Genomic DNA, 26,001 nt, shown 5'->3' on the forward strand with positions numbered 1-26,001 from the left:
AAATCAATCCATAAATTACAACAAGAATCATCAGCATCCTTACAGCCACGAAGCAGATTTGTGCCAAAACTCTTTCCAAGGCAAGCTGACAGTTCTCAGTGTGTCTCCAGTAGAGGACATTTCAATCTACTTAAGAATGTGGGCACTTTGAAAATGAAGCACCAATTCAATTTGACACTCACAAAAGCCACTGACTTCAGTATATGTTCTTGGCTTTTATACAACAAGCCTCTTGGAAATCTAAATTGCAACGTCTTTTAATCCAAACCAACATGATTTTGCCTTGCTTCACTGGCCTGCAATTTTATCACCTAAGTATTGTTTGTTATATATGTTTACATACAACAACCAGTACTTCTACGTTGTTCTGGGTTGTGAGTTGGACAAAAGGCACACGAAACCCTTCTCCAAACATCTTGCAATTTAAAACCATTGACCTATGTCAGAACTATGAAAGTCTTTGCCTCAATTTGCTAGGAAATCTTGCTACTGTGCTTAAGTTGAAGAATATCAAGCACAGGAAGGTCATACAATACCGAGATCTACTTTTTAAAAAAGTTCTTTTTTAAAAAAAGGTAGAGGAGATTTGTCTTTGAATTTAGTCAGTATGTTTATTCCAACTCTCTTTTTAGATCAATATTTTAAACATTAGAAAAAGAAGAGAGTCTCTAACTGTTCTTCCCTCCCTTAAGTCTATTAATTTCTCTTTGCATGCAGACTGAGAGAAACAGGGTCATTTTAACCTTCCTCCTCCCATTTTCCTACAAAAGGAAAATGTCTTGCTTGCCTCCTTCCTTGGTTAACTGTTATTCTGAACTTTATCCTACATTTAAAATCAGTGAAGCAGTGAAGATTATTATTATTTTTTTATAGCACAGAATTTATTTAGTTGAAAACAAAAGTTATTACTCTCTGGTTATTTAAAAAACCCTCCAACTTAAAAAAAATGGCATAAAAATAGCTTTTTATGATGAACACATTTTCACTGGTGTTACTAACAAGCATACAAATAAATAATCCAGTACATAGACTGTTACTTCACTGTATTCCAGCAAAAATCAATGTCCCACTTACACATTATTTCAACTGCTTGTGCAATTATGCATGCAACACAGGTAGGTCCCTGTCCCATATATTTCACAGGTTAAAATCATTATCTCATATTCAGAGTTAAGAATCTTAAAAATGAAGATGGTCCTATGATACACAGGATGCTATTGCTATCTCTAGCTCCCCTAGTTTTAGGGAAACAAATAATATATATACAGAACACTGGTGTGATAAAGGAAAAAAAAAAAAAAAAAACCAAAGTAATTTTTACTTTGTATGCTGCACTGTAACCTTATCCTTAAAGAACTCTCCACACTGCAACATGAACTGGAGTTTCTTGTTAGATATTTTGGGGTATGCCTTCATGGTTTAGAAACAGATGAAGGCACACCTGAAAGTTTCCTACTCTAACAACTCAAAAAGAGCCACGTAGAAACAAGACCATGATCCCACCATGGTATCAAACATTGATCAGATTCCTGCCTACGTTTAAAGTGAAATCTTGACTTTTAGCCCAAGCTAACGTTGACCTCAACAGCATCAAAAATTCAGTCTTCGCAATCACTGATGCATCAGTTAATATATTCTTGCAGAAATATGTTTTTTTTTCTCCTCAGCAAAAGCCAGCCCACTGACAATTAGAATAGTGATTAATCACATTCAGACTATGGTAAGTTTAAATATCTATATGAAATTTCTGAGTTGCAGATCTAATGTGCATACCACCTCTGCCTGTGGTAGCGTCTAGCTGCATAACCTCTCCTTTCCAGGGCACATAACAGAACCTATTCCGTTACACTTAGACCTGAATTACATGACTTGCCACAGGGCAACCGTTACAGTAAGCATGAAACCAAAATCTGTATGTGCATCTTTACTCCAAAGTTCATACCAGAAAATCATACTGCTAAATCTGTATATAATGGAAAGACAATAAAGCTTGGGAATTATTGTCAGCTGTAATGAAAACAAACTATGGTTTTTAGAGTTATGTTTTACTGAAACCAATCTCCTATTAAAAGTATCTGAAATGTACTCAAATGACAAAAAGAGAACAAAGAAAGAGAAGTCACATGTGACTGAAACCAAAGATGACGGAAGTTACATTAAAAACACAGAAGTTATATTAAAGAAGAAACATTGCTTAAACAGACATAATACAACTTTGCATCAAATGAGCAGCGCTGTAGAAAAGACAAACTACTTGAAGCACACAGATAGCTGATCTATTTCATAAAGATACTTCAGATGGAACACAAAACTATTTCTATTCTAATAATTTCCCTTTCATCTGTTCACATGGCAGATTTTTATCTAAGTGTTCAGTCATAATACTGCCATTTAAGACACTCAATATAAAACTGATCACTATATCTGCTAAAGGCAAGGGTGTTAGCCAACCTCAGAAGCTAATGACTCGACAGGAATTTTAACAAGACACTTGAAGCAGTAAATTAGAGAAAGGAAGAAGTATGTTGCAAAATGAGTGGAAATTCAGGTCTCTGTTCACATGTTCTGCAGAAATAAAGGGAGATAAAGATTAGATTTAAACTTACTATAAGTCCATCTGCGTGCTTCTCCTCATTATTTTGGTCCTTAAGGAAAAAATGTTAAAAATATCAACATAACAATCTTGTATGACTTATCAGTTCTGTGTTAAGTGAGAACAGCAAGTTTCTGTCAGGAATGTTTACACTGTCAGCCATAAAATGTTCCTCATCATGTGATACAGTAACTAAGAAGAAACAATCCTATACATAGGCACCGCACCTCTGAAGACTAGAGTTTTCCAAGGATCTGTCCACACGAGTCTGAACAATTTTTAAAATATCCTTTCTGCACCGCAGAATACAATTATGCTTTACAACGTAGGTTCTTCCCAAATAGCTAAGAGCCCCCCAAAACATTGACTGCAGCACCAATGAGTCCCTGAAAACTGAAAGATATGAGGTTCTCGGTTTCTGAAGAACTGTGATTAGCATACAGGTCAAGCTTTCAAAAGCACTTTTTGCTTTTGAAAGGCAGAAGTGCCTTTATAAGTTAAATGTTTCTAACATTAGCTTTTTGGTATCCACTAGATTTTAAAATTTTTTAGATTATTTAGAATCTAGGATTTGGGGTTTTTTGCCTAGAAGCATGTGTGAAAGAGCAGGAAATGCATGGAATAAAACTGTCATCAGGGGAAATGACACTAGCAACAGACAAGTTAATGCCCATCTACACTGTGCCAGCAACAGTATAAATTCTACTGAACACTAAGCCAAATCTCTTCACTTCTGAAGCAAAGTTCAGCCAGTGTATCAATCCGTAACTTTGTTCAGAGTAAACCTTGAGACTTGTCTGCAGCGTATTTCCCCAGATTTCCAGCTGTTAAAGTTAGGAGGACCAGGGGAAAAAAAAAAAAAGCTGTAAATAGTATTAAGAAAGTTGGCACATACTTATGTTTTGATACTTCATGTTTCCTTAGCTTATATCGTTGGCAATAGACTGCTCAAATTTCATGTCTGCTAGCTGGCATTTCTTAGGCAAGGCTTTCCATGACAAAAACGACACTAAGGGCAATGAGTTCCATTGGGTTGCAAACTTACAAACAAAAAAGAAAGAGTAACACTGAAGTCCAAATTATTTTTTTTTCAGCATACAAAATTTCCATGTTATGCTATCATCTCTAAGACCTAAGAAATCAAACACAAAGTTGCTGCTTTTGTACTGAAGTGCTATCCTATCTCAGTAATGCACATCAGCAATGTGGCATGTTGATGAGGTAAGGAAGGCTAGACTGACCAGAAATGAGGGAATGAAAAAGGGAAGGCAAAGATGGAAAAATAAATATCTAAATTATAAATGCTACTTCATAAAACATGTATTTCCAAGACTGTAGTTTGCTACACTGATAGGCCATTACATACCTTTTACAACACACACATCAGCCAAGCCGGACACCTTCAACTGCCATACATGCAAAGGGGACAACACAAGTCAAATGCTCCACCTATTCATCCCACTTAGTTTATCTTGATTGCTTTTTGACAAGTGATGTATGTATTATAACATATTTCTATTTAGCTGTTATTTACTTCATTATTTTGAAAATGCCTTGGGTCACCTCAAGTACGAGTGGCATGATCACACACTTGATTTACCAGTAAGTTTAATGAAAATTTAACTGTCCAAGTCCTATGGCAGGTTGTTTTAAGAGTCCATGAAACAGGTCAACTTAACACACAATTAAAACAAAACAAAAAAAACCCAAAACACCCAGGTTTGCCTCAATGTACCAAAATCATCCAAATAATAAATGGCTGTGTGTTTGAAACAGAGAGATGCTCTGAGTATACAGAGAAGTAATAACTGTTTTCAAAGTATGCAAACAACCAGAAGGTAACTGTGAAGTCTGTCTCCTAATGTGAAAGGCACTGTAGAAGTAAAAATGGGGTGCAGGGGTGGTGTTAATATGATTTATTTTCAGCAGTGTAAGTCAGCAGCCATACTTGCCTTACATACAACTTTGGGGAAAAAAACTTGCAGAATCTTAAAAGGTTCTATACTGGAGAACAAAAAGCTATCAGTCAGACACAATACATTTTTACATATATAATGCTTCATACACATGCAATTTACAGAACTGTAAAAACACCCCCCCCCCCCTATATTCTTGATTTCTTACAGCAGTAAGAAATCAGGATACCAACAGAGTTTATAGAAAGGGGGGGGGAACGACAACACACGACAGAATTGCCATGTAGTCAACAAGTACAGTTGCCTAAGAGAGAGAGAGAGAAGATGATGATGAAGAGATGAAGCAGAATAAAGGTTATTAAAATAGCGGGAAGATTTATAGAGGGTATTTTTCACTGTATGTGGATCAACATCTTCCAATTAGCTGTGCATAAATCACTCATTTAAACAACCTTATCTTCAATAGCTCTAAAGAAGCTTTAGATACAGTTTAGCAAAACGAACCAAAAAAACCCCCACTCCTCAATGGATAAGCCCATCTATTTACACTGGTTAATATTTACTGGTACTGAAAGGACTTCAAGGTCTGATTTAGTGTAACAGAAAGCAAATCTTAGCATCTTTGGGGAACCCAAATTCCACCTACCTTTACGCTTATATGGTAGTTGGAGCAATAAAGCACTGAACCTGATAAAATGCCTACATCTCCCACTATAAGTTCAGTTTTGTCCATTATCAGCAAACAACCTAACCAACTGCAAAATATGCTTAACATCAGTGCAAGATAAGCAATCGTATTTGTCTATCCCCCAATAAATTTGCCCATAGCAGAAATGGAATTTGATATTCAATAGAAACAAGAAAGCTAACTCAAACACCTATTACTAGCTCTGATCAAGAACCTGCAAATCAGATTATAATTCTGCTCTTTCAGATTTGCTAATTACATAGCAGAGCTTTAAAAGAGTAAAATTTCACAGGAATTAAACCTCCATGAAAACTATTAAATACATTAATACAGTAATTAGCAAAAAATGAACAAGTAATTTGTTGCACACAGTTTCTCCAACAGCTACCTTAATACAGCAAATCACATATAGCTGTGTAAGAAAACTACCATACTACCATCTAGTCTACCTATAATCGACTCCACCAAATCCCCAAAGAATGACATATAGTCTACTGGTTTCACTGTACTAAAACAATTCTAAATATACCCAGTACTAAATAACAGCAAATTATTAAGCACCGACAAGGCTTTTCTTGCTATCACTAAAGTGATGGATTCAAATAGTATCACCATGTGAAAAAAAGACTGTTCTAGCTCTAGATTCACGTGGCACAAAACTATTTCCATGTACCCTACTATTTGTAAAATATTTTTGGTTTTGGTTAAATCTTTTCTTCAGAATTTTTAAACTACTGATATGAAATTTGAATTTCACAAAATATGCACTAATCCTTTTAGTAAATTACTTCTGATCCTGCAAGGTTCTAAATACTTCAATTTTCACTGGCGTCAAAATTTTGTACAATGTATCTGGCGTCTAGAATGAAGACAAACAGCAGTACTGTATTTGAAAGCTAAAAAAAAAGTTGATCTGGACTACAGAAAGAAAAAATGAAGAGTCTACACCTATTTCTGAATAAATCAGAATGTGTTCTGATTAAATTCAGCCTTAGAATTTTGAAAATACTCTAAATTAATTTGCAAAGCACAGTCTTACTTCACTTGGGTCACAAGATATAAATCAGCAGCTCCATAATTAACATATCCTAAATAAAGTACATGAAGGCCTGTAAGAGCAGAACTTGACAGAAAAGTAAATCCAAATCTCACTAAATTTTAAAAAGTAGTAAAACATTTAAGTGAAAAGAGTTAAGTGCATTACCCATATTGCATTGTCAAATAATAAAATTCTTACTTCAAGAAGTTCCAACGTTATAATGAACTTCAGACCTATGAAAAACCTTGCCAAACCAGTTGAAATTATTAACATCACAATTCTCCCTTTTTCTACTCGTCAGTCACATTCTCAATTGAAGCAGAAAGCAGAGTTTTGTTAAGTTTCTAATCTGTCACCCTTATGTTTGTTTAAGTTCTTAGTCTAATAGAAAACTCTGCAAGTTTGTCTCAAAGAAAAACTATGTCATCAACATGGCTGTTACCATGAACATCAACAGGACTGTCTGCTGTGGAACTCAGCAGAGAGAAACTTCATTAAAATAGTAGCATAAATCAACTTATACCAATTTTTTTATATACATATCCTGGATCATATAGAAGGCACTTTTACATTTCAGTTGTTTTCACACAGATTCATGCTGTATAATTAAAATTCAAAATAGTTTGCAGTGTACTTACTTTAGCAATCTGTAGCAACACAATGCAGTGTTTTATTGATTCTACCATGCTCTAGGAAAACAAAAATAACAGGAAAAAAAAATTTATTACTATCCTATAGTATTTTGCATTTACAGGTACTTTTATTAGTTATACAGAATATTAACTGAAATACTGGGCAAGAACTAAATGCACATTTGCTTCTGTAGAACCCCTACTTTCCCTTCCCTTTTTTTTTTTCCAGAGACAAAAGCACAGCAGTAGAAAACTGAAGTTTCCAAAGCCACATACAACACAGGTTGTCAGGGTGAAATGGAGGTCAGCTTCAAACTTTCAGAGCACTGCAAGCAGGCAAACTGTCATGTGAAGAGAGGCTGAGAGAGCTGGGCTTGTTTAATCTGGAGATGAAAAGACTCAGGGGAGATCTTATCAATGGGCATCAATATCTGACTGGGATGGCAGGGTGTAAAGACGACAGAGCTAGACTCTTCTCAGCAGTGCCCAGTGACAAGACAACAGGCAATGGTCACAAATTGAAACACAGGAAATTCACCTTAAACATAAGAAAACACTTTTTTTTACTCCAGGGATGATCAAACACTGGAACAGGTTGCCCGGAGAGGTTATGGAGCCTCCATCCTTGGAGTTACTCAAAATCCAACTAGATTTGGTCCTGGGCAACCTGCTCTAGCTGACTGTGCTCTGAGCATGGGGTTGGACTCCAAACCTTCAGAGGTCCCTTCCAACCTCAACTATTCTATGATTTTATGATTCTAAGGTGCTAGACATAAATCTGAATATAGCACCAGAAGCAGGCTGCCTCTGCTGTCACACTGTTGGGCCTAATATGGATTCCCCCTTTTCTATAAAAAGCTTTAAAAACTTTCCCAAGACAATAAGGTGAATTTCAGAATTGATACATAATAGATACAATAATTGAAGAAACTTACACTGGTTGTTTCTTTGAGACTTTCAATTTTCTGTAAAAGAAAAATCAAAATAGTGTGGTTAAAGACACAATTTCCAGCATCCAGTTTGACTTAAGTACTGTACAAAAACTGTATTTTAATCTTAAATTGAGAGAGGAAAAAAGCAACCAACATGTTAAAGACTATTTTGTATATAGACACAATTTTCATTTTGTAATTGACAAGACAGAAGTCAAACTGATAATTAAAGTTTAAAGATGACAAGATTAGGAACTTCTGAGCAGTGACATTATACATATTTACCCATCAAAGGCTACACCTCCGTTTTGCATAACATCAACAAAAATGAAATGCAGTATGAAGCGTCACTCTAAGTTCACTTTGTATCCTTACATAGTGTACTGAACAGTGGCACATTTCAATGATCAATATTACTTGAAATTATCATCATTCAGGTATAAGAAACATATGCAGTTAAGCACATTTTTAAAAAAATCATGGAAAATACCAGTACATGCACGTTCTTGCTCTTTCTAAACCTCCAGTAAAAAGTGCATCTGGAAATCTGCCTACTTAATTTTATCTAGAAACACTGGTTCATAAAGATTTCCTGCGTGGAACTGCACTTCAGGCATGCCAAAGGCATCTGCATGTCATTTTATACATAACCATGAGCTATCTAAGAAGCATATGCATCCTGTTGATGTCCTTGGGTCTGTCTGCAGAAGGCAAAATTATTAAATTCGACTCAGCACTGAATCGCTACTAATTCAATTACAGGACCTCTTTGTTTTGATTAATATGAGTGTCTCATGTGACTTGAGTCACAGTCTTTTTGATTCTTGAATAATCAACATGTGCAAAGGAACTGTTTTCCCCATGCAGCATCGCAAGCCAAATTCTACACCATAAGAGCACAACATACATCTGTATATCTACAGGAATGAATAGTCTCAGCTTGTGGATTAAAAAGAAAATAAACACAGTGGTGGCTTCCCAGCCAATACCTGGGGAATATTTTTTCAGTTATACTCTGTTCTATATACTACTCATAAGGATGCTATACATGATTAACTGGCAAGAGGTGGCCAAACAGCACACAGGCTCAGCCTTTTCCACTAGAAAGACTGGACCATGCTGATCTAGGTAATAGCATATCAGGGTAGTTATATCTCAAAGTTAAATTATATTTACTTCTGCTGCTACCAGAGAAATATGCCAACAGCTAAAAATTCCTTTGTTTTGTTTTTTCCCATCTCTACTATACTTCCAGTCCAAACTTTATCAACATATATTGAAAAAAGCGTTTTAAATATGACAGCAGTGAAGTTTTGAGCCTTTTAGCACCAAAACAGAATAGGCAGTGTACCCAAACATACAGATCTGGTCAGATGAAAGATTATGCAGCTGAAATAAATCATTCAGTCTCAAAGCTTTATAGCCAACTGTAGACAGCTGTCAGCAGGTTTGATTACTCTTTACCTATTTTTTCCCCCAACATGTTATAGAGTATTTACACACCAAATAAACTGGTATCTCATTCCCTTCATTAATATCATCTTTGCTGAAAATCTGAAAGCTATGTCAAGCCATATTCAGTCACACTGTTCTCCCCCTACCCGTTTGTAATTTTCCAAACAACAGACTAGGACATTGCTATTCTTGCACATATGTACAGACAAAAGGGTAATTTGTCCAAGTTCACACAGAAGATCTCAGATGGGAAAAACCTCAGGACACCTGGTTTCCAAGGCCACAAATTATATAGTCAAAATTTTTTCCCCTATGAAAATGAATTCTTTGTGAGCTGGTCAACTTAAGTAGTAATAGTACACATTGATTCAGTATTTTTCCCATTTGTGCTGTTTGGCTACCTTGCAAGAATACAGCACATGGAACTGAAATATTGTCTTCTTCACATGTACACAAAATTATGAGCACAATGCAGACAAGTCAGACTCAGACCCTGGGAAGGCCTTTCTAAAGAGCACCGCCCCTGTTCTTTAGGGCTAAGAAAACATTGATATGGAAGTCTCTGGATTTTCACGAGCAATGTGTTATTCTAGAACAGTGATGTAAACAGGCATAAAGTAAGGTTTGTGAACTCCCCCTCCCGTAAGATCTTATACAAACACACTATAGACATGACACTGAGGAGAGAAAACCAAGTGGACAAGGAAGGAAAAGTTAGGAGAATGCTTGTGTCTCATGTCATCAATTGTACTGAATTACACTGCTATATATGTGCCACTACAATCCTTGTAACTTTATTCTCATTATCTTTTGTTTAAACTTGCACTGAAGAAAGTAATATAAATTATCTCGAAAAATAGAAAATTGTAAGGAAAATCATAAGCAGGTAAACAGAGGTATGTTGAAGATAACCATTATCAATAAAAATGAAATCAAATAATATAATTTACTACTGAAAGTTATCACAATTTTCTCTCTTCAACATCCCTACTCTTTGAAAACTAATGAAGGTAAAATTTTAGTAGGACACCGTCCCTAGTTTTAGGTAATGAATACACATATTGTCAAATGAAACATGAATTTCCTGCAGACTTTCATTTGCAGAATGCAGCCACGCACTACACCTAATCTAATCAAATTGCAGGCTACTGCTGAAACTACTCCATCTACCTGCTGCCTGTTGTACCTCCCTGACATCTGATTTTATAAAGGCACTGGTGATCCAATAGAAAGCTAATTTTAATTCATTGAACATTATTTTTGCCTCATTCAACAGTCATATGACTATAGAGGGATCAGCTTGTCCAGCAAAGAGGGGTAGCAGAGGCACGTGGGGGTAGCCGACTCGTGGTCAGAATTGGTAAGGTGCAACCTGAATCTGTGTGCTCAGCCTTGGATTTACGTCACAAAAAATACTTCTTGTGAACCAAACAGAGCTTAAGCAGACTACACTTCCCTCCAAAATCTTGTTAAGTCAGCTTTGTTCCAGCCTGCCAAATATACACCTCTTCGCTGTTCTGGTGCTTTTGAATGTTTATAGTTTTACTCTCCCTGATACGTGTGGTCAAGATAGTTTCACAAAACTGAACAGAAAGGTTTACTTCAAGTTCTCACCACTAATATTGCTAACACTGTTAAGAAAGCAAGGTCCTATCTTGTCTTCACCTTGAAACTCCCGTACGCTCAGATCACGCACCTTCTTTACTTCCTACGTAATCAGATATATGTACTCCATCAGTAGATTCGGCAAAACAGGCAGCACTGCTAGTTATAGTATGTTTGCAAGACAGTATGATCCCACTATACAGTGCTAGCTGTACTTCCACCAGGACTATCAATGTAACACAGGGGATTCATGATAATCACAGTATTTCTCAGTTTTCAAAATTCAAGTCTACACCTGCACTGTGTTCTTCCAAGTTCAACAGATTACCATGTCTCAGAAAGAATATATCCAAGGGATCTTGAAGCATCTTGGAACACCTATATCATTACTTTCAAAAGACCAAACATTCTGTAACTAAAAACCAACTTATCCAATGCTCTGTACACTTCCAAAAACAATAACTCAGGTTTAAGTGCCTGGCCATAAACAGTTGCAGAAAACAGCACTCAGCTAGTCGGGAAGCATGTAATACTTCAATAACCAATTCTTGTTTCCTCAGAGGAAAAAACTATGGGTTGGATGGAAGTATCCTGCAGGCTACACTCAGCTCATAGTCTGACAGCTGAACCATACGTCCATAAACAAATAGGAAAACTGCTAAATGCAGTATCAAAAAACCTCTTAGCTGCTTTAGTACAGGAAGAGACATGATCAAAAAAGTGCTTTGCCGAGTCTTTTTCATTTTTAATAGAGAATAAATGGAATCTATAGTAATAGCTACACTCATCAAGATTTAAAGCCAGAGGAAGCTGACCTCTTCTAAACAAGCCTCCTGCTTTCTCTATAAAGTCAATCTGTCTGTTCCACAGATACCTTGCAGAGATAAAGAAAGAAATCAGCACAACATGTGGAAAGTCTCCAGGGATTAGAAGCACTGTCACAGGGAAAAAGAAAGTACTGCCTGATCTGCAAAGTAGCATCTGGAGGGAGGTCAAAATTGAAGGAGAACTCTTACTGGGAAGACACACTGAAGGAGAAACACAAAATCTTTAGATCTTACTCTTTTGGTCAGTTGTCTACAGATTAAACGCGCTTACACAGAGAACGTTTGTACTTCAAAGTTATTTTAAAAGCCTGTATGTGCAAAAGAACTCCAGAAAGACCATCACTTGTCAAGTCCCTAAGATGCCACATAACACATCAAACAAGATGGATAACACATGAAAGGTCACAACCATTATAAAGAATCGAACTAATCACAGAGAGCATCAAACCGTTTTCAAAACTGAAACCAAACACAAAGAGAACATCAGTTTGTTTTTCACAAGTGAAATTGGGGGGCAGGAGGGAATTAGGATGAAATACACCAGTGCTTTACAATATTGAAATTACTGCATTTGCTGAAAACAAAAGCAACTCCTTAGTAATAAACCCTTCATAAGGAATTGTTAAATCCCTCCTCCACACCACACAAATTAACATACAAACGCATGCCACCCAAGGTATGTGCTAGCCTTTCTTAAACACAGTGACTGAACTCTGACCTACAAATTTGATTTTGAAATGAAATAGGAGGGGATGCAAAAAAATACACAACACAAGTGAATTACAATCTCGCTAAAAGAGTCGTTACATTTTTTGCATCCTTGCCCAAGGTGAGTGGATTATAGTATTCACAGACTTTCAACATGTGGCATGTTAGTCACAGAACTACACAGGATGCAGACTGATTAACGTGAAATACACGATTCTTAGCATTTAGTTTTTTTCCTTCAGAATATCTTTGCTATTCCTACAAACAGTAAACACTCATCCTTGTTAAAGACTAAAAAATAGCAACTTTAAGTTAAAAATGCTTTTCATGGTTGGATAACAGACAAGTAATAATTTCCTACAGACTGAAACCCTTTTCAATGGTATGACACCCGGTATTACTAAAAATTCTGTTTGCAACCTATTCACAACACAAATGATGCTATCAGTTATTCAAATTGTTTTAAGTGATTTTGACAACTTGATGAATTTGAACTGTACTTTAAATTTCTATAGCCTATAGCAAATTGATGCACAAACCCATCTGATTAAGCAAAATAAACAGTATTTAAGACAAAATGTACTTGCTTTTCTCTGATCATCATCTTTGCAGTTCTGGAGTTTTTCATCAAAGAGCTAAAAGAAAGATATACTTGTGAAAATACTGGAAAGTGTTATTTTCTTCATGTAATAGCAGCCAGAAACACTGAAGTCTCAAACCCAAAAGCATTTAATAAATACTTAAGTTATACGATCTTCTTATTATGACCCAAAGCAGTTTTTGCCTAATATTTATTTACAGCATTTGTGATATAACAAATTTGTAACTAATTTCTCACATTATCCCCATCCTCCAAGAGACCATATCACAGATCCCAGCTAGTTCCACAGCTCACTCTGATACGGTTCTCCCAGGCTTTGAAGAAAAAGGTGAGGTTAAGTGATAAATGTGACGCTCATCAGAATGCATCAAACTGCCTTTCTTTTATTTCAGCAAAGACCTTTGGGGCATATAAAGTGCTTACCAAAACAGACTCAACCCTTATCAACCCTTCCAGGTATTCAGGTATATGCTTCAAATCACGTAGGATTTGTAAGCACTTCTTTTGCAAAGATATGTGCCAGCACTTACTTCTATTTATTTCTTAAAAGTGGAATATGAGATGAAGCTAAGCAAAATGAAACAAATCCTTACTGAAAAGCTTGAATCTATATTTAAGACAAGCTGAACTGAAACAGTTAAAAATTGCCGGCAAGAGCACTCTAAGGTGCACATACAAATAACGTTAAGAACAAGTTATTCAAGGAAGAAAAAAGATTAAGGGTAATGACCAAAAGTTCATCACATCCACCCTTGCTCAGAAAAGAGGTTGTAATTCTTAGTAGGTGAGCTACAGTTCTTCACTCAACAGCCTGCCTAAAACTGACTCATGTGTTCCCTTTCCCTTGAGGGCTGATTTCTGGTTCTAAAGACTGTAGTCTTGGTCCTTCCGCAAATTCACTCTTCTTTCATTATTAACTAATTCCTATACACCCTCCCCCCAGTTGGCCTGAAATAGCAATTAGAAGGCGTAAAGATTTAAATACCTTCCTTCAGTGAAGCATGCTAGATGGCTGCGGAGTGGGAGACAAAGCTAACTCCCTTTAGTTTTGCTTTGAATTTTGTTTGCATCTCTTTTGCTTACCTCCATTCTTGTTGGTATGCTCTTCCCCCCTCTCCGCCCACCCCTGCAACTGAATTTTTGCTGAATATCCCACATGCAATACTTGTCCATTATATCAGGAAAAAAAAAATCCAAACCAGCAGAACTGAAGCAATCTTAACAGCAATTTTAACCTGCTGAGTCATGGGAAAAAGTGTCCTAACCAGCAGCAAAAACTGTTTTTCTCAATAAGGTGAGTACTGAGATATGACCTCATCATTCCTCACCTTCCCACCTATTCTTAAAATACACGTACAAAGTGTAAAAGAACAGTATGTGTCCAAAATTTCTACAGAATGTTTTCACTCAAGGACAAAGAACAGATTATCTATCACTACTGCGAAGCCTGAAGCTATCTGCAACTGTAGTTACATATTACTCGACAAAATTTTCTCAAGGTAAACTCTAAAATGGTATGAGCAATACAATGATTTAATTATGTTTTACAATTAAACTTATCTCTGCCATTTCCATGAAACTATATAAATAATGTTTCAGCCATTGTAAACCATTCTATAAAATCTGTTTAAGTTATTCTAATTTTCTAACTCTATTTTAACAATCCCAAGTTCCATTATAAGAGAAAGCTATTTTCAGCTTTTTTCAGGCCTTAGCTTGTAACTTTTAATTTTTATACTTCTACTAAAAATCTCTTTATTTCAGAAGTAGTTAGAACTTATGTAACATCTAAGATAGGGAGAAAAAGAAAATAAAATTCTATCATCAGCAGACATCAGCATCCCACATTTACCAGAACACGTGCCAAGCATAAAACCTGACTCTCTCTTTCTGTTGATCTTCCTTTCAACCAGACCTTGAAATCCACACTGACAAGCAGACTCCCAGTACAGTAAATACACCAGTTCATTACCATACCTTCAATTGGTCTATCAAGATCTGTAAGTAAGCATCAGCCTCGGTAAGTTTCTTGTCAAAATCATGAACGCTGGGAACAAATCCTGAATCCACACCCTAGATATAAAAATCAAATATATAATTAGTTTCGGAGGAGAGAAAAAAAGATAACAAAAATACGGTTTTGCCTGCCAACTGACTGAAAATGTTGCCTTGCCTCTCATCCTGCCATGTGCAAACACAGGCACACAGCTGAACACATTTGTCTTCTATTTGCAGCTAAATCAGTAACAGCAAATTGCTACACATTTTCAGTGGGAGTATAATCACCACACACCAGAGTATTCCATTATTTATGATTGAACAAATCCCCTTAAATTACACTAATTAAAGTTTCTTTGGAATCTATAAAGGAGAATTCAAGGTTTTCTGAAGACTGTCTTGTGATTCCATATTCTTACACTGCAGTTAAGGAAGACAAAACCATACCCAACTGGATGACTGCACTTTTCACACTTCAGACAATATTGCTCAACTCACAGCTTCTTAGTGAAGAATTGAACTAACCAGTGCTAAATCTCTTCTTAAATATGGATCCCCCTTTGAGCTGAAAAATTCAAAATTATTATTCCTGGTTGCCCTAGTTCCTTTACAGCTATAATAATTTGCACCCTTGTCACTAGATTTGATTTCTTACATTTTGTTGTACATATGCCAACAAGGACAAAGTATCAGTGCCATGAGAATGACTGTTTTTATATTTTCTTGCTTGCAAATTTGTTTCCCTTAATAATGTAAGACTCAAAGCACACTTCTGCATATAACATAATTCCTACCTTTAAACTGATAAAAACCATGTATTTCAAGACCTGAACAAACTCCCACTGGGTTATCACAGCTTCAATTACAGGAAGGAAAATAGAGGATTCTTGAAATTGATTACTTCTGACTTCTTGCACATATGCTATGTGAACACATTTAAGGTTTATTAATGTAATACCTTTAATGCAAATGCAACTGCAAAACAAATGTTGAAAAACTCCCAGCTTAAAAAAAAATAATTGTACAATGCAAGTGAAATATATAGGAGGAAAAAATCCATGAAGGATACAGAAACAAACATCAGTTATAACAGAAGCATAATCCTGAGAAGATCACAGCAGTGACAAGACTTTCCTACTACCCTAAGTACTTTCACCCTTATTCACATTAATCTAAAATATGACATCTTCACTTCAAACTCTTATGAAACCATCAGCTGTGCTGTTTTGACTGCGGAGAATCTTAAGAGTCTGAATGTGTAAAGATCAGCTAGTGGGGAAAAAAACATTTCATACTGGAGAAGATGGGTAATCCATATTAGTAAAATTCTGAATTACCATAATGTTTTCTTTGACATTGCTCTGTCAATACAGATAGTTTCTTTTATTTTTGTATGAGTTCTGCATGAGTAAATCTATTCATACAGATTAGTTTGTGAACCAGCATTAAAAAAAAAGATACTTTACTCTGTATTAGACAGTCTGCACTGGACAAATCTAGAAATAGTGTTTTGAAACAAGAAAGAGGGAGGAGAAAAGAAAAGAAAGCAACCATTCTGACTATGCCAAGAAATTAAGACAAGGCAAAAACCACGCAGTATAAGTTATCAAAAAGAAATTGATAGGCAGAAGGAAGAGTCCTCTCAACCAAGACACTTTTGACACTCCCTCAAACTAAGTCAAGTTTAAATTACTCTGAAACTGTATCAAATTAGTATTCTATTTCCTTGTTGAAAATAGAACTGTCTGTACAGCTAGCAGCCAACCATCATTTCAGCAAATAGTCTAGCATGCTCAGTTAAAAAATTCTGGAGGTCAGGTTTCATACACCAAAACTGCATGAACTATACAGAAAATTTCTGCTGAAGATACTATACACAGAAATATAGTTTATGGTGCAAGTTATCTGTATGCTGCATCAAAATGCTGATTTTTATTTCAGTCACCGGTCTATGACTACTAATACGTAACAATCTGGTATTTTTAGTGGTGGCTTAAAGATAAAATGCCGTTCTTAAATTTCAGCCTCTTAGCACTAAGGGAAAAGCTGATTAAAACATTTAGTAATACAACTAAGCAGACATCCACATCAAACACAGAGTGAAAGCTGTGACCTAAAAAGTTCTATTAGAAAGTTAAAATGTCAATAAACGTAAAGAGAAAGCCATAAAACCAAGTACAGTGTCAAGCTGACATAGCACAGAGATGAAACATGAACATAATTTTGAAAAGAAGCACAGGCACTTAAAGCTGTAGCATTTCACTAGTTTGCTCTTGGTTTGTATAAAGACAGTTTAGATGAAAAAATTGAAAACCAGAAGATAATTGGAAAATTAAAAATAAAGATTAGCAATAGCAAAGAAAAAAACCACTGTATTAAATAGCAAAGAAAATGAATTATTTCAAGCCCAGCAGTAATTTAGAAAGAGCAGATATACAAAGTGCAGATTTGTGTAACAAATCCTTATTTCTTCATTATCTGGTCATCCAAAGACACAGTAAAGGAAAAAAGGGGACCCTTTCTCTTTCTTCCCCTTTCTTCCCTCCCTGGCCATGTAGAAAATGAGGCTTCAAAAGAAATGGGTGAGCAGAGCCAACAGAATGGCATTTAACAGCTTGTTAAACATGTAAATTAGGGAACTGCACATCTGAACTAGCAATCAAATTTTTATGAGAAACTTGCATTGTGTGCTGCTCACCTATTCATAAAGTGACAAAAGAAGTCGCCTGCAGATGTTGAACCTCCACCCTTGGAGGGCAAAGTTCAAAACTCAACTGGATTTGACCCTAGACAACCTGATCTAACGCAGAAGCTGGTCTCACAATGAGAAGGGGCTTGGACCAGGTGATTTCCAGGTCTTCTCCAGCTGAAGGTATGCTGTGATTCTAAAATAAGTATCTTCAAATTACGAAAAAGAATAGGAACCCAGTCTATTTTAGATCTTCAGAAATACACTGATTCTTTCTTACTGTCAAATATCAATTCCAAGTAGTATAACCTGTTTTTCCATTGAATAACTAAATCTATCAGTAAATACACTTTATTTCCCTCAAATAACAACTACTCTGTGTTCATGTAGGTTTTAAGGAATGAACAGTTATATTACAAGATGAAACAGCTGTCGAAGCAAGTAATTTATATAACTTCTAGTCTGCCCACCACCTCCCAAAACAATGCATTTGGTATCTGTCTCCACCCCACAAGGAAACCTATATTGATAATAACTCTAGAGAAAAGAGAAGAAAGGAACATAGAATTCTTTCCCTCATCCCTCCTTCCCTCCTATAGTTTCTGCGATGTTCCCTTCAGGACGTACCAAAAGCATAAAGACTAGATGCTATAGGGCACGTGCCAATCCTAATGTCTGTAGGTAGAAAGGAGAAAGCAGAGCCCAGCAGCACACCAACCTACCCAGTTAGCGGTCTCCCAGTGTGATCTGCATGATACCCAGTAACTAGGAGTGAGAGACTGGGTGGTTATCCTAGGAGAGGGTTTACTGGAGTTGAGTAAAAGAACCCTCACGCTAGGAGTCCTGCAAAATTATTCCCTTCATACACAACCCTTTTTTTGGAGAGAGTAAATAGGAGGGGAACAACAAAATATAAGCCAATTAAAAATATATATGATGCCTTATTTCCAATACAAAACTGCTAGCACTAAGGGCGTTTATACGTTGCTTCCTTGTCCTCCAAATTAGAAGTCACACACACCATTAATGCATTTGTATTCAAAACTTGGCCATGCTGGGAAGTAATTCCAGCCTAGTTTAAACTACTTCTTTCAAACTAGGATGGGTTGAAAAGATTGCATCATCCTTAGAAGAAGCATACCAGAAAAATTCAAATATATTTCTCAAATACAAGTGTTACAATAATGACCTCGGTGGAAAACAAACAGTAATGAAGGCAGGGAAACAAAGACAAAGATAGAGGCAACAGCAAAGACTTGACAAGAGCTGTCCTTGTGGAAGAGCTTTACTGGGGAAGGAAAAGAGAAAGCTGTACAGAACAGACAATCTTTTTGAAGATACTTATGTTATATTCTTCATCTAATTAGGATTCCAAGTCCAACAACAAAAAAAATCTTATGGAAGTTAAAGACATGAATAACAGTGTTTTCCCTCCATCTGCAATACCTCATCAGAAACATATCCCCTGCCTACAGCATGTTTTACTTGAGTAGGACATTGCCTGTAAGAACCAGTGATAGAAAACTCAAGAAAAAGACAAATTGACTAGTAAACCACTGAGCAATGGCATCTTCTTGTCTTATTTGTGTTTATTTTGTGACAACCTGTTTTTTTTTCTTCTGCTAAATTTTTAAGTAATATTTAAAGCTTAGAATATAAATGTCTCAAAATAAGTTTAAAAACAAATGTAGAAGTTCTGGAAGGCATATAAGCCTTCCAAACAGTCAGAATATTGCACTTCTTTTAAAAAAAAGTATTTCTGCTTTGCAAAACACAAAATGCTTAACAAAGACTGTGTAGCTATAGATATTATCAGGTCTTCTAGGAAAACAGAGTTCAGAAAACAGAAGTATTCATGTACTGAGGTAAAATTCTGTCTATAAAGCATAGGTTACAATTCTGAAGCCTCACAAATACCAAGTATAGCCTAGAGTCCCATTCATTTACCTACATACAGTAACGTGCTTATTCACTATCATAGTTAATTCATTAGCAAAATGTGAAAGAGGGCAGCATGTCTATTAAGTCTATGCCCTTCCCCCAGCACTTGAAACACCTCTATATTGGATATATTCTTAATCTAAAAGAACCTGTTCTTAGTTTTATGCAAGCATTCTTGACTCGCACTAGAAGCGACGTTGGAAAGCCAGCAGGTAACAATATAATATACTTAAAAACATAAGAAAGTTTTACTCAATCTTTTATTCTTGTTTCCAGCTTTAGAAAGGTCAAAAATCCTGGTTAAGGTGATATTAAGTGAACCGCTACTAGCAAACAGTTCCACAAACACCTTACACCGGCATAAGAGACAAGAAACACATCAGTTCCCCTGTTGTTTATTCTCACCCTTACTCTGCTCTTTCTTTTGAGTCAGCATAAACATTTACCTTGCCACATAAGCAACTCAGTGTGGAAGCTAATCCGGGTTAAAACTAAGGTCAGAAGGGCAGGGCAGCAGGAAAAGTAGTTTTAATTTGGGCCAGTTCTGAATCCAGTTACAAATTCAGCTATTCTTGCCATGTTGCCTCCTCCCTTTTGCTAGAAGCAAGACAGGACTGCTTCCAGCATCATTACCAACTCATAAGTATTGGTGAAGCTATTGTGTAACTCTTAATAAGACACTGTATCACTCTTAACAGCAACCATCCCAGATCCATTTGTTTGAATATAGTTTTCTTGCCCTGCTATTTGCTACTTATGAAGCAAGCACCTTGTTTAAATTATGGCAATATCAAGCTACAGAACAATTCAGGGGTTTTAATTCCTTTCACTTTTATGGTGGTAGGAAACTGCTCACCTTTGTACTGACAGTAATTTAATTTCCTTTGTCTCTACAGTGAGTCCACTTAGAGGCTGAAATAGTTTGGGGTTATTACCTGAAGGATTTTCGTAAATTTGGGTAGAAAATCCTTTGTAGCCTGCAAGTATTTACACTCTCTAATGTGGATTATCACTGTCATATCTACTCAAAAAGCATGAAAGCCATCTTATTTGTAGAATATGCAACTTTCAGCTTTGTATTTTTATTTATTTTTTAAATCAAGTTGGTAGTTAGTCATCTTTTATGCAATTCTGAACAGTCTCTTTCGTTACAACTTTAAGACACTTACCAAGATGCTTTAGCACCACTACAACAGCAGAGGGGAAAAGTACATTTCAAGATATGGGATTTGAGGCAAGAATGAGTGTGAAAGGTTCAGTTAACAGGAGGAAGGAGGAGCGGGAGGAAGAAAAAAAAAAAAGGGAGGTGGGGGAAGCAAAGCTCATTCCTCCAGCTCAGGGTGAGCATGACTCCTACAGACAGGATCCTAAACACTACCAGAATACATGCACACATTTAGCCATTTACCATTTCAAACTTTAGTCAGTTTTTTACTGAATTCCCTTAAGGCATGAGAAGAGTATAGTTACTGGTGGGTGTTGGGGAGATTCGTATTTCAACAGTGGTCTTGCACTTTTCAGATCAAAGAATAAAGTTACTGTGTTACTGTGGTCCTAAAAGACAGGAGTTATCTCCAAGCGATTTTCACACAGGAGAATTTCAGAGCCAAAGTAGCAGTGGGGTGTCACTTGAAAGACAGAGAGGAAAGCAGGACAAGAAGACTACAAGCACTTCCTGTCTGAATGGGATTGCCAGTTGCCATACAATGCTGGTGAGGAAAAACAGAAAACTTGAGATAACTTATCACCCTCCTACCTCTGCCCAGACAAACAAGAAACCCAGGCCACAATATACCTTCACCCCATGCACACCCTTCCCCTTATCTCTTGCGGGTGTGAAGCAACTGATGTGCTGCCACTGCAAAGCCACTGACCTGGTAATACCACAGTAACGTTCTGGGAGGGGTAAGGGGAAAAACACTGGTGGATTCAGAATGGTACTTCCAATACTATCACACCATCTATTGTTCAAGGACTTTTCAGTAGACAAAGCTAATACTAGAAGAACTATGCATGTTTTTAGTAATGCCTTTAATATAAGGCCATACAAAAACACAGCAAGCAGAACAACAGACTTCAGTTTCAAAATTCAGAAAAAATATATTATAAGTGTATCTGAAATGTTTCCTCCCTATTCTTGTTCCATTTGGATACAACATTACTAACTGTCAGCCCTCTGGACAGCTAGGATCCCTTTACTCATTCTATATACTTATGACTCAGTTCCTTGACTGTAGCTCATTCTTGCAAGTTTAGGTTTGTTGCAAGGGTGTGGGGGGAAGCGTGTTTAATTATTTTTAAGTGCTGCAAAAACACTTCCATTATAAAGACTCAAGGACAACACAGTAGGACATTTAGGCAAAAATAAAATTAGCAAGACTAAGCAGACTAGAGAACACCCAGACACCACTTCACCTCTCCACCTCGCATAAATTCCTTACCCTTTCCGATTTGGCTCACACAACACACGAACTACCTAGGTTTCAGTATACTTTCTCATGTCTAACAGATACGTGTTTGACACCATGACAAAACTGGAAAGTCAGACTTTGATTAAAACTTGAACACTCCAGTACCAGATCAGGCAGACTGAAAGCAGCATGAAAATCTGAAAAAAAAAGACTCAGAAGAGATGTATCATTCTGGACAAAAACAGGTGCATAAAGGTTTTACACGACGGATAACAACAGATTTCTGTTTGCGACAGAAATTAAGAACCTAAGAAAACACCCTTACAGAAAACAATGTCTGTCACAGCAGTCAAACCCCCATCCGGATCTCTCGAGACAACAATGGTCCCAGAGAACTCCTTTGACTTTATTGCCCAAATGAAAAGGAAAGCTAAAGAACATCAAGTTCATGAAGTGACGTTTTGTTTTAAATGTTAATCGAAGCCAAGGCGTGTTTGTATACAACGGGCTCTTGTAACCGGAGGGAAGCATCCCTCCGGCACGCAGAAACTCGGCGGCACTCCGGGAAGGAATCAAAGCCATTCCCGGAGACTCCGCGCTTCCCCCCGCGCAGGACGCCAGTACCCGCCTCCCCTGCGGAGCCCCGCAGAGCCCCGCGGCCCGGGGGGCTGCCCACCGCCGGTCTCTGCCGCCTGTTCCTCGGGGCTACCCCGAGCGCCTGCCCGGGCGGGGCAGGGCAGGGCACGGCAGCGGCCAGAGCCGCTCGGCCGGCGCGGGGAGGAGGCAGCGCTCGGCTTCCAGTCGGGGAGGCGACCGGCCCCGGGGAGGCGACCGGCCCCGGGGAGGCGACCTCCCTCACGGCGGGAAACCTGCCTCAGGGCGGGCACCCGGCAGCCCTGACACCCGCCCCCCCTCCCCCGTACTCACACCGGCCATTCCTCAGGCGTGCGCAGCGGCGGGGCTGGCTGGCCGCCCGCCGGGCCCCGGCAGCGCCGCCTCCGGCGGGGGGAGCGACGGCGGCGGCGGGGCAGGGCGGGGAAGGGAAGGGCCCGGCGGCGGCCTCAGCCCCAGCCCCGCCGCTCACATCACGAATAAAGCGGCCGCCGATTGGCGGGCGGGCGGGGCGCGCCCCGCCCTCCGGAGAATGGCGGTCACCGGGAGGGGGAACGGCCCGGGAGCGGGAACGGCCCTGCCGTGAGGGGAGGCCTGCGGGCCGCGGCGGGGGCGGCCTCAGCGTCAGCGCCGCGCGTCCCGGCACTGGGACAAAAGCTGCCGTGCGCGGGGGCGGAGAGGACCCTCGGGGCAGCGCTGCGCGCCGGGCCGGACCGGATACCAGGAAGGCGGCTTCGGGGTCACCCCGGCAAAGGCCCCGCTGGCTTCGGCCGCGGCCGAGCCGAGAGCCCGCTCGTAAAGCCCAGCGGGGCCGGGCCGGCTGTCAGAACTGGGGCGGGTGGTTTCTGCCCGGGGTTGTCGGCCCGGCTGGCAGCCGCCGTGACTCCAGCCCAGGCTCCACCAAGCTTGTTCCTCCCGCCAGCACATCCCGTGGGCGAGGCCCCAGCGCTCTCCAGGGGAACCGCGATGGAGACCTCTCCTCCTAACCCACCAAAGACAGACAGTTTGCAAGAAAGTACAGTCCCGTTTCACTCTTAAATCAGTACCTGCTCAGCATAGCTAGTGAAGATGGCAAGCCTGGACAGTTTCTGAACTGGGGTGTAAGCGAACAGTATTCCAGCTAGTCCGAAAATAAGGGCCTTGGAAACAAAAAGGGCACATGACCCCACACTAAAGAAGGCTCCTGAAAATGAATGGTTAGCACACAACTGTGGCCCATGAGGTATTACGCTCAGTGGTGAACATATTTAAGAGGGATGAGGATGTGTTTCTTAGTAGTAAGTTCTAGGTTTTTAATTATTCCCTCAAACATTACTAGATAAATTACTAACTTCAGCTTTTTTATATATATGCCTTACTTATTTGAAAAACTCCTGGAATGTGAACAGGTTGTGTAATAGAAAACAGTTCCATTATCAGCTGCAATCATGAAATCCATATCTGCCAATAAAACCACAATCACAATTTCTAGAGAGCGTGGAAGTGTACATTTTGATAAAACCACAGTGTATTCTGGTGTTTTCATTTCTGTACTCTCCATCTCCAAGCCGTAAAAAGTTTTCCAGGTGGAAAAAACTGCACAGATTCCTTTTACTTCATTTCAGACCCTAAATAGGGCCATTCACATTAACCTATTCACTTTCTCCAAGCCAAGGATGGGGAAAAAGGCATCCCTTGGGAGGGAACTCAGCCCTTCTAAATCCACATCTTGTTCTCTAGATAATATCCGTCTCCTCACCCCCACTGTTGAGCGGAGTTCTTCAGTCTGTGGTCAGCCACTGTGTCCAGATGGAGAGATTACTTCTAAAATATCCATGACATGTTACGAGGGTTACAAAGCTGATTGATTGTCAGACTTGACTTTTCATCCAGGGATCTGCTATCCACTAGAAAATTTGTAGGGGTCATTAGTAAGTCAAAAAAGGTTGAAAGCCACTGTTTATCAGGAGATTAACGTAAATTGACTGAGATAACACAAGTGTCTAAAGTTGGATGGGATAAATTCAGGCCTTTTCTAACTCTTTAGATTAGTCAAATGCCACCTAAATCAGTCTTTATAAGCTTCTTCTCTTTCTGTGGTATTAGGGATTTTAATGTATCTTTCTTCACACAGCATCAATCATTAAGAGACCTAATTCTCTTGCCATACTCCAAAAGCATACCAAACCTTTATTCAAGACAAACAGTGAATACCTGTTTTAAGATTTCTACGCTGTCATCAGAGACCTTTGTGGTACAAACCAAGTATGAAAAAATCCCTTTCATAGAGAATTTGGGTTTCTCTCCAGGACAAAAATAAAGGTTTAGCAAGTCTTATAGACATGTCCAACCCTAGAACATTGCCAGAAACTGATCTTAGATAACTAGTGCTAAGAACCATCATCAGTCCAATCATCTCTTTATTAGAACCAGAAAACTACCGATATCCAGCTTACACAGTGGATTCAAACATAAGCTGTTTACCATTTCTGTCATCCAGAAAGAGGTTCAGTGCTGCCGTCTCATTTTAATTTCAAAATTAGGTGGTGTACAAGCATACAACAGGCTTGACCCAACAAGGACTAACTCCTAGTTTAAAAAAACCCCCAACACCTAAATGTACAACAGTAAGTCTGGAACCACCAATGAAAAACATGAGTTAATAAAGGGAAATCTTATACTGAGTTTTCATGATGGTGAGATGAGAAAAATTGTAACAGAAAACTTGAACCTAATCTTAGGTACCTATACAGATGTCTTACTATATCTGATTGTATAGGCTATAGAATGCATATATTGATATTAGCAGTCATGCCATTGTATTTCATGGCTTTGCAAAAAAACAAAGTAAAACAATTTAAAGGTGAAAGTGAAACTTGCCTGAAGCTGGAGGGTATGGCGGAGAATGGTGTCCTCTAAAGCATGAATCCACTTCTCTCTCTCATCAGCATCTCGAGCTGAAAAAGTATTCAAAAAGGTATTTTTCAATTATATGCAGTCTTATATATGAAAAGCCATAAGTAAACAGATCTGATGGCCTCACTAAATTTGGAAATTAAACCTTACTATCTTTGTTAAGTCACCAAGGACATAATTCCACAGTTGTCTTAATATCCTGTTTATTCTCTGTGGTTGCAGCTCTGTAACATTATTATGTTAATCTACTCTACGGTACTGGAGAGATGTTTTAAATAATCATGCACGCAAAAAGCTTTTATACTTGGGCAGAAATATCATTCTACTAATGACTCTGTACCATATATGTCAAATAAAAAAAAAGAATACGATAAATATAAGAACAGCTCTGCATCGCTGCTATTTGTGATCATCTGTCCCTTGTCCATTTTTAGGGGCATACATGCAAAGAGAGTTTGC

The 26,001-nt window shown here is 38.3% G+C and overlaps 1 protein-coding gene across 9 annotated transcripts in view; it reads right to left on the reverse strand.

Moving 5' to 3' along the window:
• Positions 1–26,001, reverse strand: part of OSBPL9 (oxysterol binding protein like 9) — a 66,413-nt gene that overhangs the window by 13,267 nt on the left and 27,145 nt on the right. For 7 of the 9 annotated variants that reach the window (XM_074832055.1, XM_074832056.1, XM_074832058.1 and 4 more), the window contains 6 exons: positions 25,507–25,583; positions 14,974–15,069; positions 12,983–13,030; positions 7,804–7,833; positions 6,875–6,925; positions 2,607–2,645 (listed from right to left, as the gene is read on the reverse strand). In XM_074832055.1, the coding sequence (XP_074688156.1) occupies positions 2,607–2,645; positions 6,875–6,925; positions 7,804–7,833; positions 12,983–13,030; positions 14,974–15,069; positions 25,507–25,583 (341 nt within the window). Of the gene's footprint in view, positions 1–2,606; positions 2,646–6,874; positions 6,926–7,803; positions 7,834–12,982; positions 13,031–14,973; positions 15,070–22,962; positions 23,048–25,506; positions 25,584–26,001 lie in introns of those variants that run through there. The other 2 variants (XM_074832062.1, XM_074832057.1) reach the window with 2 other exon arrangements.

This window comes from Strix aluco, chromosome 8 (assembly GCF_031877795.1).
Source record: "Strix aluco isolate bStrAlu1 chromosome 8, bStrAlu1.hap1, whole genome shotgun sequence".
NCBI classification, from domain to species: Eukaryota; Metazoa; Chordata; class Aves; order Strigiformes; family Strigidae; genus Strix; species Strix aluco.